This window comes from Phacochoerus africanus, chromosome X (genome assembly GCF_016906955.1).
Source record: "Phacochoerus africanus isolate WHEZ1 chromosome X, ROS_Pafr_v1, whole genome shotgun sequence".
In the NCBI taxonomy this organism is placed as follows: Eukaryota; Metazoa; Chordata; class Mammalia; order Artiodactyla; family Suidae; genus Phacochoerus; species Phacochoerus africanus.
The window spans coordinates 46,600,535-46,617,486 of NC_062560.1; the positions used below are offsets into that span (position 1 = coordinate 46,600,535).

Below are 16,952 nucleotides of genomic sequence, written 5' to 3' on the forward strand. Positions count from 1 at the left end.
AAGAGTTTTATAGGAAAACAAAAATTACCAAAATTGATTGCAGTAGAGTGAAAATATCGAAAGCATCCATTACCATAGGGAAAAAATGGATATATTTGACACCCCCCAAATAGCACTCATGTTCTTCCATTAATCCTATGAATCTTTCAAGGAATAGACAGTTCCAAGGCTATTTACACTTTCTAGATTCTGGAATCCAGACAACAGAGGGAGAAGAAAAGGATCCTGCATAATGTCAAAACCAAAACCCAACAACTAGAATATACATAAAGGAAAACCAGAGACCATTCTCATCTAAGAATCCTAATGCAAAACTTACCATCTTTTGCATTTAAAAACATAAATATTAGAATATTAGTAGATACAAGGAATTTATTAATAAAATATCAACATATATTGAAGGTGCATGCTCAAAAACTCTTTGATATATGATCCAAAGTTGGAAATAATTGGTCTGGGACAGTGGTTCCAAATCAAAGTGGCTCTTAATTGGAATCACCTGAAGGTGTTGTTTAAAATGCAAATTCACTGGCTCCACCTCTAGAAATTGAGATTTAGTAACTGTGGTGGGACCAGGAACCCTCATTTAAACAACTGCCCCGAGGGACTCAGGGATCATACTATGGAAACAAAGGTCCAGGGTGAAAAAAGATGGGAGTGTTGTGGTTTGAGGGTAGAGGTTTAGGGGTAGAGTTATATTCTTCCAGTTTGGCTGTTTTCCAATCTATACAGCATGTGCCCCACCCGTAACCACGCACATTGCTACCTTCTGTCCTTGCCTCTCCTACTCTTCCCCACCTCCATCTCCAATCTAGACCTTATGAGATACAGGTGGTGAATCAATCTCTCCAAAAGCCCCAGTTGGGCCAATGTCCTGCAGCTGTAGTGAGAAAAATCCTTGTTCCGTGATAGTCATCAAATTTACCACTCTCCTTGTCCCTGGCCAGGGCATATAAAAGGCAGCAGAGCAGAGTGGAAAGAACACAGTGTTAGAAAAACTTGGGCCTGAATTCCAGTAAAATTTAAAAATCTGCCTTCATAACCCCAAAGCTGTATGACCTTTAGCAAAGTATTTAATTTGTCTCAGTTTCAGTAAAACATCTATCTTACAAAGCTGCTGGGAGGATTAACTCTATAAAAAAGACCTAGTGATGATGCTGGGTACATGGAAAAGTGATTAATAAATGACAGAACTATAGGGCCACTGCATACAGTTGTGCAAATTGTGCAGCATACCACCTTTGCTGCTGTATGCTTCAGTCCTGCTCCTTGTTCCCATCAAGGGAGCTGGACTGAACTGCCCCCCTGATTAATGTTTAGCTCTGCTCAATAGCCAAGAAACGAGGAGACCTCGGGATCCAGCTCAGCCACACTGGCTGCTGAGCTACAGGGCCCTAGATAACCAAGAATTATAACCTTAGGCTCAGGCACTCATTCTTCTCATCTGCTAAAAAAGGGAGAGAGAATAAAAGGCAAGTTTAGGCTTAATAGCAGTGTGAAGATCAGTAAGACTAGATGTTCTAAGTTGTCTTGTTTAGGTACTGATCACTTATGTCAGCCTTACAGAATTCACCTCTAGGTAGCCAACTCCAGAACACATTAGAAGGATAGAGTATGCCCTTCTAGAAACATTTGGTGCCCCCAATTCTCAGCACTGTGACACTATCTGGAGACCTTGGGCTCTAGCAAGGCAACCTGGAAATTGCTGTCCTCTGCATCCATCCTAGTTTGAAAGGCACTGCTGTTCCACTGACATAGCTTGTGTAAGGGCCGCCTGAACCTTGCAGAGTCACTTATATCAGGGGAGCAGAAGTAGGCCAGACTCCAGAAAAGAGGAAGGACCGCCCTCAGCGGGATCAGCTGGGCCAAGGTTTGTACAAATCTTTCAACCCTCTCATTCAATATTATACTGTGCAAGATCTAAGAGGAGCAAAACCCATAGCCCTTGCTTTCCAGGCACCAATAGCTGAGGCAGGCTTGTGAATGGGAGGCTTCCATTGAAGTGTCTCAGGCTCAAGCCAAGGATACTGGCCTTTAGAGGCCCTATTTTCAAAAGGCTTAAGTCTTCTATATATGCACAGTCATCTACAACTCTGCTTAGGGACCAAATAAGGATTCTTCCCTAGAGTAGAGGATAAGGACTTCATTAAGGGAAAATAACTATGGTTTCTTATTTTTTACTATGTGTCAGGCACTGTTTTCAGGCACTTTCATGTATGTCTTTCTACTAATTTTCATACCAGCTCATTGAAGTAGTTGCCATTATTGCCAGTTTGCAGGTGAGGATCCTGAGGCTTAGAAAGGGTAATTAATTCTCCCAGCTAGTAAGAATGGTGTCCAGACTGGAAGTTGCCTTATCTGGCTCCAAGGGACAATACCATGGAAGCAAGGACTCCTGAGGTGAGGCAAAAGGTACTTGTACCACATTCAGCCCCAAGGTGTTCACGAAGACTTTGGCTCATTGTTGAAGAGACGGGAGGAGACATGAAAGCTAAGTATGAAATAGGGCTTTGTTGACACCAACCAGGAGACTACATCTCAAAAACAAAAGCAAGTTGCGTGCCAAGACCTGGGCTGTTCTTCTCTTTTCCTCTTGGCACAGGTTGCCTGTTCTTCTGATGAATACATTTTCCCCTTTTGTTATAATCTCTCTTTTTTTTTTGCTTCATAGTAATTAAAAATGAAAACCAATATTTGCAGAGACTGAAAAATCTCCTCCTGCCTCCTCTTTAGGTCTTTTGAAGTTTTCTTCTTCAGAATTTTTATTTTTAACCTCACCATAATAGCTTGGCATTCCAGGATCTCAGCAGCAAGAGTGCACAGTTCCAGCCCCCTCTCCCCTTTCCCTTTCCTCAGCAGCCAAAAGATAAGACTGCTCCAAGAGAAACAGCCACTCCCAGCTTATTGCTGAAGGAAATATTTGCGAGATCCAGGAAGTGAGACACCGGGAGGCTACACAGGGAGGAGAGAAAGGCCCAGAGAGCTTGTTGTTGCCACCCTTCTCCACCTCTGGGGCCACAGAATTCAAGTAAGGAACAATTAGTCTGGCAACAGCAATTGCAAGTGGCAGGACTCACCCTGAGCCTTCTACAGCCCCCCAGAAGGCTGGTGCAAAGTATCCTTTGAAGAGATTGGAGATGTCCTTGCTTTTATTGGGGCTGACTGGGTAAAGGTGAGCTCCTTCTCTCCAATGATCCCAACTTGGAGTTTCCAAGTAGGTCTTCCCATCACTCCTCTGGACCCCACATAGTGTCACAGACATGGTGCTAAAGGGATGGTAATGATCACTCTTGTCTACTGAGAATCTATCATGTGTCAGGCACAGGGCTGGACAGTTAACAGACTCAATCTCATTTCACCCTGGAGACAATCTTCCGCCATGAGTATTCTCTTGCCCATGTTAGAAATGAGGTTCAGGGAGGTTGAACAACTGAGGGACTATAAAGAGAATAAGCGACCAGACGAAGTTACAACTAAGGTCTATCTGATGTCCATGCCCATGCTTTTGCCAGCACGACATGGTGCCTCTTCAGCATTCTCCTAACCTTCTCAAGAGATTTAATAAAAGTCATTTGGGAGCACATAACACATTGTTGAGGGGCCTGGAGGGTTGATAGCCATAGAACAATTTCACTGAGGGATCAGGATGGCCAAGGACATTGAGGTTCTAGTCTATAATATCCAATGGTTCTGGAACTTGAAGATGCATCAGAATCACCCGGAGGGCTTATTAAAACACATGTTACTCAGTCCTAAATCCAGAATTTCTGATGTAGTAGGTCTGGGGTGGGGTAGAAAATTTTTAATTCTAACAATTTCCCAGATGATGATGATACAGCTACTCCCAGTCACACTTTAGATGCAAGGCTCTCATTAGTCATTACCTACCAGGTTCCCAACTCACTATCTTGAGAGGTATAAAGCCATTTAAAAAAAAAAAACCCTCAAAACAAAATGCATTTTAATTAACTATATGCATACCACCCATGTGACAAGTGAGGAGAAGATTTACAGAATGAAATAATGGGCATACTGGAGGTCCATAAAGCTTTGGGAATCCTGATACTATTTAAGGAAACTTGGTGCCCCACCATTGTTAAACAATGGATGGGCCAGGAGAGAGCCATTTTTGTATATCTGAGTCTTCATGTATGCCAGATGTTAAAGTGCTGAATTTCAAAGACCTAGAATACAATCGAATAGATTCAATACCAAAATTATAAAGAACATGATTTTATCGTGGATAGTTTAAAAGGCATCCTGGGTGCTCAATTATGAATTAAAATTATTATTATAGAGTAGTTCTTTGGCATGCATGTATTTAACATTTGAGATTTTAACCCTTTGAGAGTAACCCTTAAGATCTATGAAATCTAGTAACTGGTCATTTTGCAGAGGGTATGAATTTGACTTGCAAGGTATCACAATACTGGTTTGTAGGGCAAGTCACCATGCAAAGCAAGGAGCCTAGTCAACCACTTGGCACTCCCATCTCAATGTTGCTTCATGGGTCTCTATTTGTTGTTGTCAAGGTATACAGGTGTGCAGTAACCATGGCAGAGAGAAAATGCGCTTCTTTGTGAATAATGGCACCAAAATGCAAACCATTTGCAAACTAGTGCTGATGATGGAAGTGAAGAGAAATGCAAAGGTCTTGAGAAAGCAATGGTTCTGCCCAGATAATAAAATGTTCATTAGTGGGGCTGGAGAGGTTCTATGTTGTTGTGGTGGTGACAAATTTAGAGATTCACAAAGGTCTGGTGATGTATCCTCTCAGAAATGTCAAGTTCTCACAGATTTAGATAAGCAGAAGTGCTGGTTGGTGGAGGATTCTAGCAAAACAAATTCTAGCTAACAGAGAGATCAAGCATGTCTGGTAAGTAACACTGTCATTGGTATGGGGATTTTTCCAAAACCTTTGATCTTTAAATTCTTAGGCCTAAATCAAACCAATGTGGGCTGCCTCTTCTTCAGATTTTCTTTCTTATTATAAATTCCAGCAACTTGACATGTACCCAAAGAACACCATGTGCATTCAACTCCAGCTATTTACATTTTACCAGATGCCTTTCTGAATTTTCTTTGTGTGTGGGTACTATCAAGTTCACCATGTGATTTAGAATTGAGCCTTTGCTTTGGGATAATATTGTTACAAATACCCATTTCTGTGCAAGACTCATTATTTGTCTACCTGTCACTGTTAATGGCTATATTCTATTCCATCATGACAATATGTTAAATTGGTAAATATTTTCCATGATTATAAATAGCACCACTACAAATATCTTTAAACGAATTATTTTTTTCCCTTTTTAGGTTATTTCCTTGGCATTGGGCGGTGGGGGTAGGGAGGGAGCTGGGTCAAAGAGTGTGAACAGTTTTGTAACTTGTCACATATTACTAGTTTGTCTTTCAGGGAAACAGAACCAATTTATACTGCTCCCAGAAACACATACTGTTTTCTTTCGAGCCTTGTCAACATAGAGTTTTGTCATTTCTATTTATAAGGTCCATTAGTTGTTGATAATTTAATAAGCAGGTTGTGATACCTTGGAGTTGTTTTTATTTGCACTTCTTTAATTGGTAGAGAGGTTGTACTTTTCCATGTGGTGATTTTACTGCCTTTATTTCCTCATGTGTAAATTGGCTGTTCATTTTCCTTGCCCTTTTATGAAGCTGAAGCTGAAATCTGACCTTCTATATCTGTATCCATTCTTTATATTTTTTGGACAGTCAACTGTTATGCTGACCCCAGACATTTTCCTCATTCTGTTGTGTAGCTTTTTATTACATTTTGTTGTACAAGGTTTCCCCCCCCCCCCAACTTTTATATATTTGAAACCATCCATCTTGTCTCTGATGATATCCTCCATTTAACAGACACAAATTTATCTTTCACCCATAGCGGGAATGAATATGCTATTTCACTGGTCTGCTTTTGAAGTTTGCTACAGAGCATTGTATGTGCTGTGGCTATAATTGATTTATTCTCTGTATTGATACCTAAAATTCCCAACATTTATTGAAGAAAGATGATTGCTTTTCCCAGTTCATGGTTGCTTCCAATGTGCTCTATATTCTTAGAATCTGTTTCTGGAATTTCTCTTTTTTTATTTAATTTCACTGTTTGACTTTTTTTTTTTTCAACCTACTATCACATAGTTTTAATAGCTGTCACTTTATGATAGACTTTAGAATCTGATAGGGTAAGTCTGACATCATTACCTTTTTAAATAAGTGTATTCTTTGGTATTGCTGCCCTTTTATTCTTTCAGATAAATTTTACTATGAATTTGACAAGTTCTACAAAGTACCCCACAGTGACTCTAATCGTAGCACATTACATCTATATATTATTAACTTAGGGAGTATTGTAATCATTACTATATTTAGTCTTCCCAAATTGAAGCAGAGTATAGCTATGCATTTATTCCATGTCTTTATTTCTCCCATTAGACTTTCATAATTTTCCTTGAATAAGTTTTGTGTGCCTGGGATTAAATTAATACCCAAGTATTTTAATTCCCTTTGTCACGCTCTTTGACAAATCCTTCCATGCCTCTGAAGGTTGCATTCTTCTTAGCTGATAAAGCCTTCCTAGAAAGTGTATTTCTTTCTAGTTAAATGAGATTCAACTCTGAATTATCCATTTTCTCTCACTCAATTTGAAAGTAGGAAATGTGTACTGGATCATCCACACTCTGCTCATGATGTGATATGATAAAGAGAAGGAAGAGAGCCTTAGGCTGAGAAGTGAAAAACCTCAGTAGCAGTCTGGTTTTGTCATGTACTTGCTGTATAATTCCAGAAGTAATGGGCTCTGGAGTCAGATGCCTGTTTGACCTTGGGCAAGTGATTTTATCTGTAAGTTTCTTCATCTGTAAAATTGCTTCAATAGATGGTAACGATCTCATGGGGTCATGATTAGCAATAAATAAAATAATGCATGTGAAATGCTTAAAGCAGTGCTTGACACAATAAACAATAAATGTTAGCCACTGTATCTTTTGTCATTGTCATTGTTGTTAATAATAGTATAATAACACCTTCCCTGAATCTCAGCTTCTTTATCAGTCAAGTGGGAAAAATAAGGCTTAACTGCACAGAGTTGCTGTGAGGATTATTAACTGGGGCCATGTATATAAAAACACCCTACATATTCTAAAGGTCTGTGCAAAGCAGAAAAATGGAAAGGATCACAGGAGGCAATCATAAGTACAGAAAACCAAAAGAGATAATCCAGAAAATAATTTCTTTGGGCTTTTAAAGACTTCACACTTATGTAGTTTTTTCCTCCCAGCAGATCTACTCACCGATTTTTTTTTTCCCTCCTGCTAATATTAAAATGTGTTTGCATTCTCTGCACGCAAACCAAATAACAGTGGAGGGAGACAACCAAGAGTATAACTACCTGGAATTAAAATTCGTTGCAGGCTTCCAGGCAGAGCGTGGCTCAAGAATATACATTTGATTTTCCCACCTACACCCATCATTCCACTTGTGACAGAAGTGACAGAAGAAATGTTAGAAATCTCCGCGTAGTGGGGGGAAGGTAAGCGGAAACCCCATCAGGATTTCTCCTCTTTAAATGTCATCTCTGCCCTTGACCTTTCCTAAGCCTTCTCATCTTCCTTGAGATCATATTCTGTGATCTGCCTCCTCTATATTCAGCATCAATATTCTTTCCCTTTCTGTTGACCTCTCCTTTCTGTTTTTAAACTTAAACCGGTTTCCCAGATCCTGATCAAACCATCACTTGAACCAGTGGTTCTCATATTTAGCTTGCATCAGAATTGCCTGGAAGCCTTCTTAAAACACAGATCTCTGGGCTGAGTCCCAGTTTCTGATGCAATAGGTCTGGGTGGGGTCCAGTCATTTGCATTTCTACCTCAGTTCTTAGGTGATACTGAAGTTCCTGGTCCTAGGACTACATTTCAAGACCCAATACCTTAAACTCCATCTCCCCCTCTAACTACCACCCCACGTCTCTCCTTCCTTTTCCTGGCTTCTTTTTAAACATTTTAAAATAAATGTCTTTTCAAGCATTCTCCTTTTGAAATATTTTCCAAATCACACAGTAACACATAGTCATTATGTCAAAATTAACGAAAAGAAATCAAAACCCTCCGGCTTTAAAGGTGGAAGTGTAAAATGGGACAGCTACTTTGGGAAACAGGCAATTCCTCAGAAAGTTAAAAGAGTTACTATACGGCCCCCAAATTCCACTCCTACGTATATACCCAAGAAAACTGAAAACATAGGTCTGCATAGAAATTTGTATGTGCATCGTCATAGCGGTATTATCCACAGTAGCTAAAAAAGGGAAACAACACAATTGTCCATTAATGGATGAATGGATAAGTAAAATTTGGTACGTCTATCCAATAGAATATTATTTTACAAAAGATAGGGAATGAATTACTGATACATGCTATAACACAGATGAACTGCTACAGCATGCTAAGTGGAAGATGCTAGACACAAAAGCCCACTTATTGTATCCTTATAAGAAACGGATAGAATAGGCAAATCCATAGGGACAGAAAGTAGATTAGTGGTTGCTTGAGGTTGAGGGTGGGAATGGAGAGTGACGGCGAATGGGCAAAAGGGATCTTTTTAGGGAGATGGACGTGTTACAAAATTGTAACATGGTGATGATGGCGTAACCTGTAAATTTACCAAAACTCACTGACTTTTACACTTAAAACAGGTGAATTTAGGATGTGTAGGACTGTGTACCTTTCTCCTCTATGCACCCTCTTTACAGACCATTATGCCATCTACTTTTTTTTTTTAATTTTTTGTCTTTTTTTTTTTTTGCTATTTCTTGGGCCGCTCCCGCGGCATATGGAGGTTCCCAGGCTAGGGGTCGAATCGGAGCTGCAGCCACCAGCCTACACCAGAGCCACAGCAACGCTGGATCCGAGCCGCGTCTGCAACCTACACCACAGCTCACGGCAACGCCAGATCCTTAACCCACTGAGCAAGGGCAGGGACCGAACCCGCAACCTCATGGTTCCTAGTCAGATTCGTTAACCACTGCGCCATGACGGGAACTCCTATGCCATCTACTTTCTTTGCCCACCACTTATACTAAGTCTGCTTTCTTAAAGGCCACTTGGGAGTCCAAATTGTCAAAGCCAGTAGCAGTCCTCTTCTTATCTTCTGTGATGGTACACTGGCCTCCTTCTTCTTCTTACTACTCTAAGATGCTTGCCACTCCAATCTTCTTCAGCCTATCCCCCTCTGGCTGGGAAATCGACAAGCCTCCTCAACAGTATCCCCTTGTCTCCCTCACTTTTTTAATAGCCACATCCACATCATATGGAAGTTGCCAGGCCAGGGATCGAATCTGAACCACAGCTGTAGCAACACCAGATCCTTTAACTTACTGCACCAGGCCAGGATCAAACCTGTGTCTCTGTAGCAACCCGAGCTGCTGCAGTCAGATTCTTAACCCACTGCACTACAGCAGGAACTCCTCACTAACTTTAAATTCAACAGATAACAACTTAAACTTATCATTTCCTCCAAACCATTTGGTTCCCTTCTCACCTGCCCCCACTATGTCACTAATTTTCTCCAGGTCACTGGGACTCAGAATTATTTGGGGTTTAATGCCTTTCTTTCTCAGGTTCCCATCACCAAGTTCTCTCTACTTTTCTCTCAAGAGTTGATATGCATTTTTGAGCAAATAATCAGAGCCAACAATTCACATAAGAAGCAATGCAAATATTAAATAAATACATGAAAAATGTTCAAACCAGAATAATCAAAGTAAGCAAATTAAAATTATAACAGGCACCATTTACACCTATTGCATTAGAAAAAGAAAATTCCCCATGATGGCAAATTTTAGGGGAAACGGGTATTCTCATATATTGCTAATGGCAGAATAAAACACCTCCAGGGAAAGCAGTTTGGTGAAATCTATCAAGAACAATAAGAATGTTGGTTTTCTTTCACCTAGTAATCCCAACTCTGGATAATTGTTTTTAATGAGATAATTCAAAATGAGAAAAAGGCTATAGCTCAAAATTTTTCAGCAACGTTACTTTATAGTAGCAAGAAATTGGAACCAACCTAATTATCCACCAATTTGAGAATGATTAAGCAAATTAGAGCACATTAAGCTGGTGAAATATTATGCAGCCATTAAAATTTATAACTATTGAGGAAGCTTTTATAGCAACATGAAAAACTGTTTACCAAGAAAAGCTTAGTGGGGAAAAAAGGACACACAAAATCACATCTACGTAGTTATTATCACCATGACCCCCAAAATCTCTATACCTATAGATAAAAGCTGGCAGGGAAATGAAAATAATCAGGGTGTTAGGGTGGTAAGAAGACAGATGCTTTCTTCTGTTTTTAATTTCCTGTAATATTGCTTTCACAATAAACATTTCCCCCCAAAATATCTCACATATTTATCCATCCGTTCTACTCCATTCCTATTGCATCCCCCACCTTCCCAATCCAGGGCCACACTCTTTCATGCCTAGATCACTGCCCCTAATTGGTCTCCTTTGAACCCATCTAGGCTGCAAATGTTGTCAAATTGTCTAAACTGCCACATTTACCATGTCACTTACCTGATCAATAACCTTCAATTGCTTCCATGTTTACCATCCCATCTAGCTTCTAAGGCCTAACTATTCTGGAATAACACTTCACTATTTATGGAGTTCCCGTCGTGGCTCAGCAGGTTAAGAACCCATCATAGTGTCCATGAGGATGCAGGTTCAATCCCTGGCCTCATTCAGTGGGTTAAGGATCTGGCATTGACACATGCTGCAGCGTAGGCTGCAGATCTGGTGTGGCTGTGGCTGTGGTGCAGGCCGGCAGCTGCAGCTCCAATTTGACCCCTAGCCTGGGAACTTCCATATGCCACAGGTGTGGCCCTAAAAAGAAAAAAAAAAAAAAACTTCACTTGTTTACCCTTTTTCTCTACTGTTACCGTTGCGTCTCTTCCTCCTCCTCTTTATTACAACTGACATTTACTGAGGGTTTATGGTGCCCGATTTTGTCCTAAATGCTTTACGTATATTAACTATATTAATCCTCACAAGAGTCACAGAAGGTAAGTACTCTTACCCCATTTCACAAATAAGGAAACTAATGAGGTGGGGTGAAAAAGGGGGGGGGGGGCCGCGGGGAGAAAGCCACTTGCCAAGTTCACACAGCCAGAGAACAGAAGAACCTGGATCTGAGCCCAGGCAGATTGACTTCATGGCCAGAACTCAATAAGAATACTCCAACACACCCTGCCTTCAGTTTTCTTACCCTCCAATGAACAACAGGACACAAAAATACTTATCATGTCTTGGCTTCTTACTGTGCACCAGGCTTTTCTTGTATAAACCATGTATTTGACACTTCTCATCTTAGAGCAGCTTGCCTGAGTTAAAAACGTGGCTTGTGAAGTAAGTCCGAAAGAGAAAGACAAATACCATATGATATCACTTATATCTGGAATCTAATATATGGCACAAATGAACTTTTCCACAAAAAAGAAACTCATGGACATGGAGAACAGACCTGTGGTCACCAAGGGGGAGGGAGTGGGATGGGAATTTGGGGTTAATAGATGCAAACTATTGCCCTTGGAATGGATAAGCCATGAGATCTTGCTGTATAGCACTGGGAACTATATCTAGTCACTTATGAGGGAGCATGATAGTGTGAGAAAAAGAATGTATACATGCATGTGTGAGTGGGTCACCTTGCTGTACAGTAGAAAATTGACAGAACACTGTAAACCAGCTATAATGGAAAAAATGTAAATTATTATTTTAAAAAAACACGTGGCTTGTCCCTTAAGTAGCTGTGATACCTTGAGTAAGTTACCTCTGAACCTCTGATTCTTCTTTTTTTTTTTGTCTTTTGTTGTTGTTGCTATTTCTTGGGCCGCTCCCACGGCATATGGAGGTTCCCAGGCTAGGGGTCGAATTGGAGCTGTAGCCACCGGCCTATGCCAGAGCCACAGCAACGCGGGATCCGAGCCGCGTCTGCAACCCACACCACAGCTCACGGCAACGCCGGATCTTTAACCCATTGAGCAAGGGCAGGGACCGAACCCGCAACCTCATGGTTCCTAGTCGGATTCGTTAACCACTGCGCCACGACGGGAACTCCTGAACCTCTGATTCTTTATCTGAGTCAATGCTTCTCAAAGTGTGATCCCAGAACCACAGGATCCCAGGCCTCAGCATCACCTGGGAAGCTTGTTAGAAATGCATATTTTGAGCCTCACTCCACACCTACTGAATCACGTTTCCTGTGGGATGGGGATCTACCATCTATCTAGAGGTTTTTTTAAAAGCCCATCAGGTTTTCTTTCTTTTCTTTTTTTTTTTTCTTTTTACAGCTGCACCTGCAGCATATGGAAGTTCCTGGACTAGGGATCTAATCGGAGCTGCAGCTGAGGCCTACACCACAGCCACAGCAATGCTGGCTCTGAGCCATATCTGTGACCTACACCACAACTTGTGGCAAGGCCGGATCCTTAACCCACTAAACAAGGCCAGGGATCAAACCTGCATCTTCATGGATACCATGTCAGGCTCTTAAACCACGAAGCTACAATGGGAACTCCAGGTGTTTTGAATGCACACTCCACTTTGAGAATCACCGCCCCAGTTCTAATAACGCCTACCTGACAGAGTTTTGGGGAAGATCAAATAGAATATGTGTAACTTAGTAGCACATAGGTTGTTTTGCAAATGGTAATTTATTATTACTGCTACTTAGCTCTGTGTGGGTTAGTCTTCCTTGCTCAAACTGTGGATGGGCAGCCATCATGATGGGCAGAACATTCCTGATATTCTTTCTCTAATATTTCCCTGCTTGCCTAGAAACAGGCAGCACATGCACTGGGTTCTAAATAAAGTCCTCTCACTTGATTAGCTGATTGGTAAGCAAGCCATTTTGGAGAAGTAACAGAGTATAGCACAGTGTCTCTGAAGCTAGACTACCTGGATCTAGTCAACTTCCTAGCTGTGGGATTTCAGGCAAATGAATTTATCTGTGTGTGCTTCAATTTCTTTTCTTGGTTAAATGGAGAGACTAGTAGTACCTACCCCTTAAGGTTATGGGGATAAAAGTGCTTTGAATGCTGCCTAGAATAGACTACTGTGCTCAAGAGTATTAGTTAGCATTGGAGTTCCCATCACGGCTCAGTGGTTAATGAATCAAACTAGGAACCATGAGGTTGAAGGTTCAATCCCTGGCCTTGCTCAGTAGGGTAAGAATCCGGTGTTGCCGTGAGCTGTGGTGTAGGTGGCAGACGAGGCCCGGATCCCGAGTTGCTGTGGCTCTGGTGTAGGCTGGCGGCTACAGCTCTGATTAGACCCCTAGCCTGGGAACCTCCATGTGCCATGGGAGAGGCCCAAAAAATGGCAAAAAGACAAAAAAAAAAGAATATTAGTTAGCATTATTATTTTTGTGTCATTTCATTCAGTCAATGCTGGACGAGGCTCTGTTTCTTCATTTGGCAAGCAAATGACCAATACATCTTGAGCAACTTCTCTGTGTCAGGCACTGTGCTAGGCGCAGAGAATACATCCATGACCGAGGTGTGGTCTCCTTTCTCAGCAGTCTCAGTCTAACAGGGGAAACTCAGTAAACCCACTGGATTGAAAGGCTTTCTCCAAGAACATGGAACAAGTCAGCCCTCAGTGGGGAATCAAGACCAGCCATAGCATCCCATAGTATCCCCACCCAGGCCTTAGATTCCTGAGACATGATGCTGAGGGATCCATCTGAAGCATTTACTTAGGGGTCCCTATTGAAGCAGTTATAATGGAAAAAGCATGAACTTTGAGGCCAAACTAGGTCCAAATGCTGGCTCAGCTAAGTCACATAACCTCTCTGGACCTCATCTACAAAATCACAAGTAAAAGTAACCTTTGTGGAGAATAAACGAGATTATGGGTATAAAAAGATCCAACCCAGTAAATGGCACTTAGTAGATGATCAAGAAATGTAGGGTTCCTCTCTTTCATTGCCAACCAGAAAACTGATAGGGGTCCCAAACTTTGGAGTCAAAAGAATGCCATGATTATTCCAGTGCCCCCTCCTTAGGTGCCCCCACAGAGGCACAGCTCAAAGTTGTCTTCCCTCTTACATTCCTGGAGTCTGAGTTAAAAGAATCAGTAATAATTGAGGGACCTATTGTCTAATTTGTCCTGGAGAAGAACTGGCTGATAGAATGCATCAAAAAATTTCACACGAGAGAAGGTCCAATCACACTGATGGAGAGACGATAGAGAAAGTAACTGTCTCCTCCTCGTGGTCACCTGTGGCAGGTGGGCCTATCTCTTTGGAGCATGAGTGCCAGGTGAGATGGTCCCTACATTATGGGAACATATTCTCCACTCTGGGCATTTTTTTCCTAAGGGCTACTCTGTCCACACAACTCTTTCCCCGATGGCCAAAGCCATGTATACCATTTGCATAAATGTCAGGAATCCTAACCTATTGTTAGCATGATCTGCCCCTGGACTTGGAATGAGCAGACCTTAAGCTCTCAACAGGACCTATAAAAAGAAAGGTGGCAGAACCCAAGAAACACTCCAAGGCAAAGGCATAGCAGTAACTGGATAGTCTTACCCCTCCAACCGCCCAATGGCCATTGTGAAGACAAGCATAGTTTATGCCTTCCCATCTATGTTTCAGCATGGCCTGATTCCCAAGTCCTTGTGCCTGGGCACCTGCCTCAGGCTTCTGAGCTGAAGGGCACAACGTCCCACAATGCTCCTGGCTACTGTGTATTTCAAAATGTGCTAGTGATCAGTCTGGCCTATAGCTGCCTGGGGGGCGGGGGTCAGGCTGGATTCCATCTATGGCATCAAGCCCTTGGTATGGATGCCAGACCAGGCTCCTCAAAGGAAACAGAGCAAATAGAAAACCTTACCAGTTTCCTTAGATGCCTCATCCCAACTCCCCAAGCAGTCACTTACCTCCCTGACTGGCTGGTCTTCCTGTTTCCTGTTATTGGTTTCCATTTGTCCCCAGGAAATTCCTGCAAAGCAAAATTCTGATAAATTAGGGAGCTCTGAGTAACCAGGTATCTAGATGGCTTCAAAAACGTGAAGAGGTCAGGAGCCTGTCCTGGGCCAGGTCCCACCCGTCCAGCTGGTTCCTTCTAGTCTCCCATGCAGGCTGGAGAACTCTGTACCTAGACGGCTGCCTTTCTGTCAAGAGTCTTTCTGGGTTGCTGGGGACATGCAGAGACCAAGACAGCACTCAAGGACCTGGACAGTGTGGTCTAGAAACTCTGAGTCTCCCTCTCCTTCTTCCCTCCCCTCCCAAACCACATTAAGAACCAGTTTAGCATGTTTGCTGTTTGTTCTGGCTCTTGCAAAGGAGGTCTTTTTGTTTGTTCTGCCCAGTGAACCTGCTCGTTCCTCTTGCCTCTTCCATCATGGAAAGCATCTTCTTAGAAGCCCCAGCCCTTGACTGGGGCTTTGGGGGCCTAAAGTTCCTACTGCTGTAACCCTGCTCTGGGCATGCTAGAGAGCATGCACGCCAGCACATGCATGGCATGCAAGTATTGCAGGGCCCCTGCCTCCTCCTACCTGATCTGCCAACAGGGGCTGAGGCAGGCTCATTTCTGGGGAGCTTGTGTGCTGGGTACCACATGCCCCACATTACTGGAAAAAAACTCTTTACCCTGGGCATTTTGTCCTTAAGGGGTTGGCCCGAGCATTCTTTTCTCTGCAGCCCAAGCCACATATACCATTTGTAAAAATGTCCCTGCCTTCCTATACTAGCTCCAAGCCTAATGCACATTTGCCTTTCACATTGTTCCTGATTTAGGCATTCCACACCCTCTCCCATAAGACTCAGAATTTAGCCTAAAGGGAATGCACAGTTTTCCCTAAATCTCACTGAGATGCCAAAGTCCCTCTTTCTCCAATGTGGTTATTGGTCCCATTCCAAGTTTTATTACCTTTGCCTCAGTAAAAACAAAAATAAAAACAAACAAAAACAAAAACAAAACTACCTTTTGGGGTTAAGTCACCTGGTTGTCAGTCATTCTGGCTAAGACACTTAGCTGTTACTGGAAGGTAGTTATGCCACCTACCTTAACCTCAGCTTCCTATCTGGCAAATAAGGACTATGCGATCTAGCTTTGATGGGTTCCCAGAAGTGAGGATGAAATGGGATGTGTGCAGAGAATGCTTGGCACATAGGAGGCTCTGTATGATATTAGCCATGAAAAAGCTGAGGTCTCCCAGCTTTCACAGGACCAAGAGCAGTCCCTGCCTGTCCTTGTCATGTCAGAGCACCTCTATCACTTGTTCAACTTCACATTCTGCCTTGACACCCTTGTGAGATGTCCCTACTTTCAAAGACCCTGTTACCCATGCAGCCACAGTGGGAGCCAGGATTTCCTGTCCATGCCCTGTCTAGCCCTGTGGGAAGTGCTCAGTAAATAGCAGTGGCCAAACCAAACAAAGTCCCATCCCAGCTCTCAATCTCCTCCTCAAGTCCCCAGTATCACCTGACATTTGTTTTTTTCCCGATCCACTTAGGTTCCTGTAAATTGTCTGCACCCTTGGAATCAAAGAGGCAGTTATCTCCATGGCTTGTTGCAGACAGGGATTGACTGTGGTAGCAATTTGTTGCCCTGGTGGAAGCTATACTGCTAAAAGGCATCCTGCCATACTGGAGAGGGCCTGGGCTTTGCTTTCAACTCATGGAGAGGCAGTGCAGCACAATTAAGAACTTGGCTTCTGAGGCCAGTCACTACATGGATTCAAATCCCACACCATGTGTGACCTCAGGCAAACTACCCAATTTCTCTTTACCTCATTCCCCATGCCACTGCTACTTAATAATGGTCATGATAATACCTATTTCTTGATTGCCTTGTAAACTAATGAGTTGATACATGGTACTAGAACAGCACCTGGTGCACAGTAGACACTCAAATGTTAGTGTTC

The 16,952-nt window shown here is 42.4% G+C and overlaps 1 protein-coding gene across 3 annotated transcripts in view; it reads right to left on the minus strand.

Moving 5' to 3' along the window:
• The window catches only part of SHROOM4 (shroom family member 4), a 214,279-nt gene that overhangs the window by 21,733 nt on the left and 175,594 nt on the right, over positions 1 to 16,952 (minus strand). For all 3 annotated transcript variants that reach the window (XM_047764744.1, XM_047764743.1, XM_047764745.1), the window contains one exon: positions 14,964 to 15,025. In XM_047764744.1, coding sequence (XP_047620700.1) covers positions 14,964 to 15,025 — 62 coding nt within the window. The remainder of the gene's footprint in view (positions 1 to 14,963; positions 15,026 to 16,952) is intronic.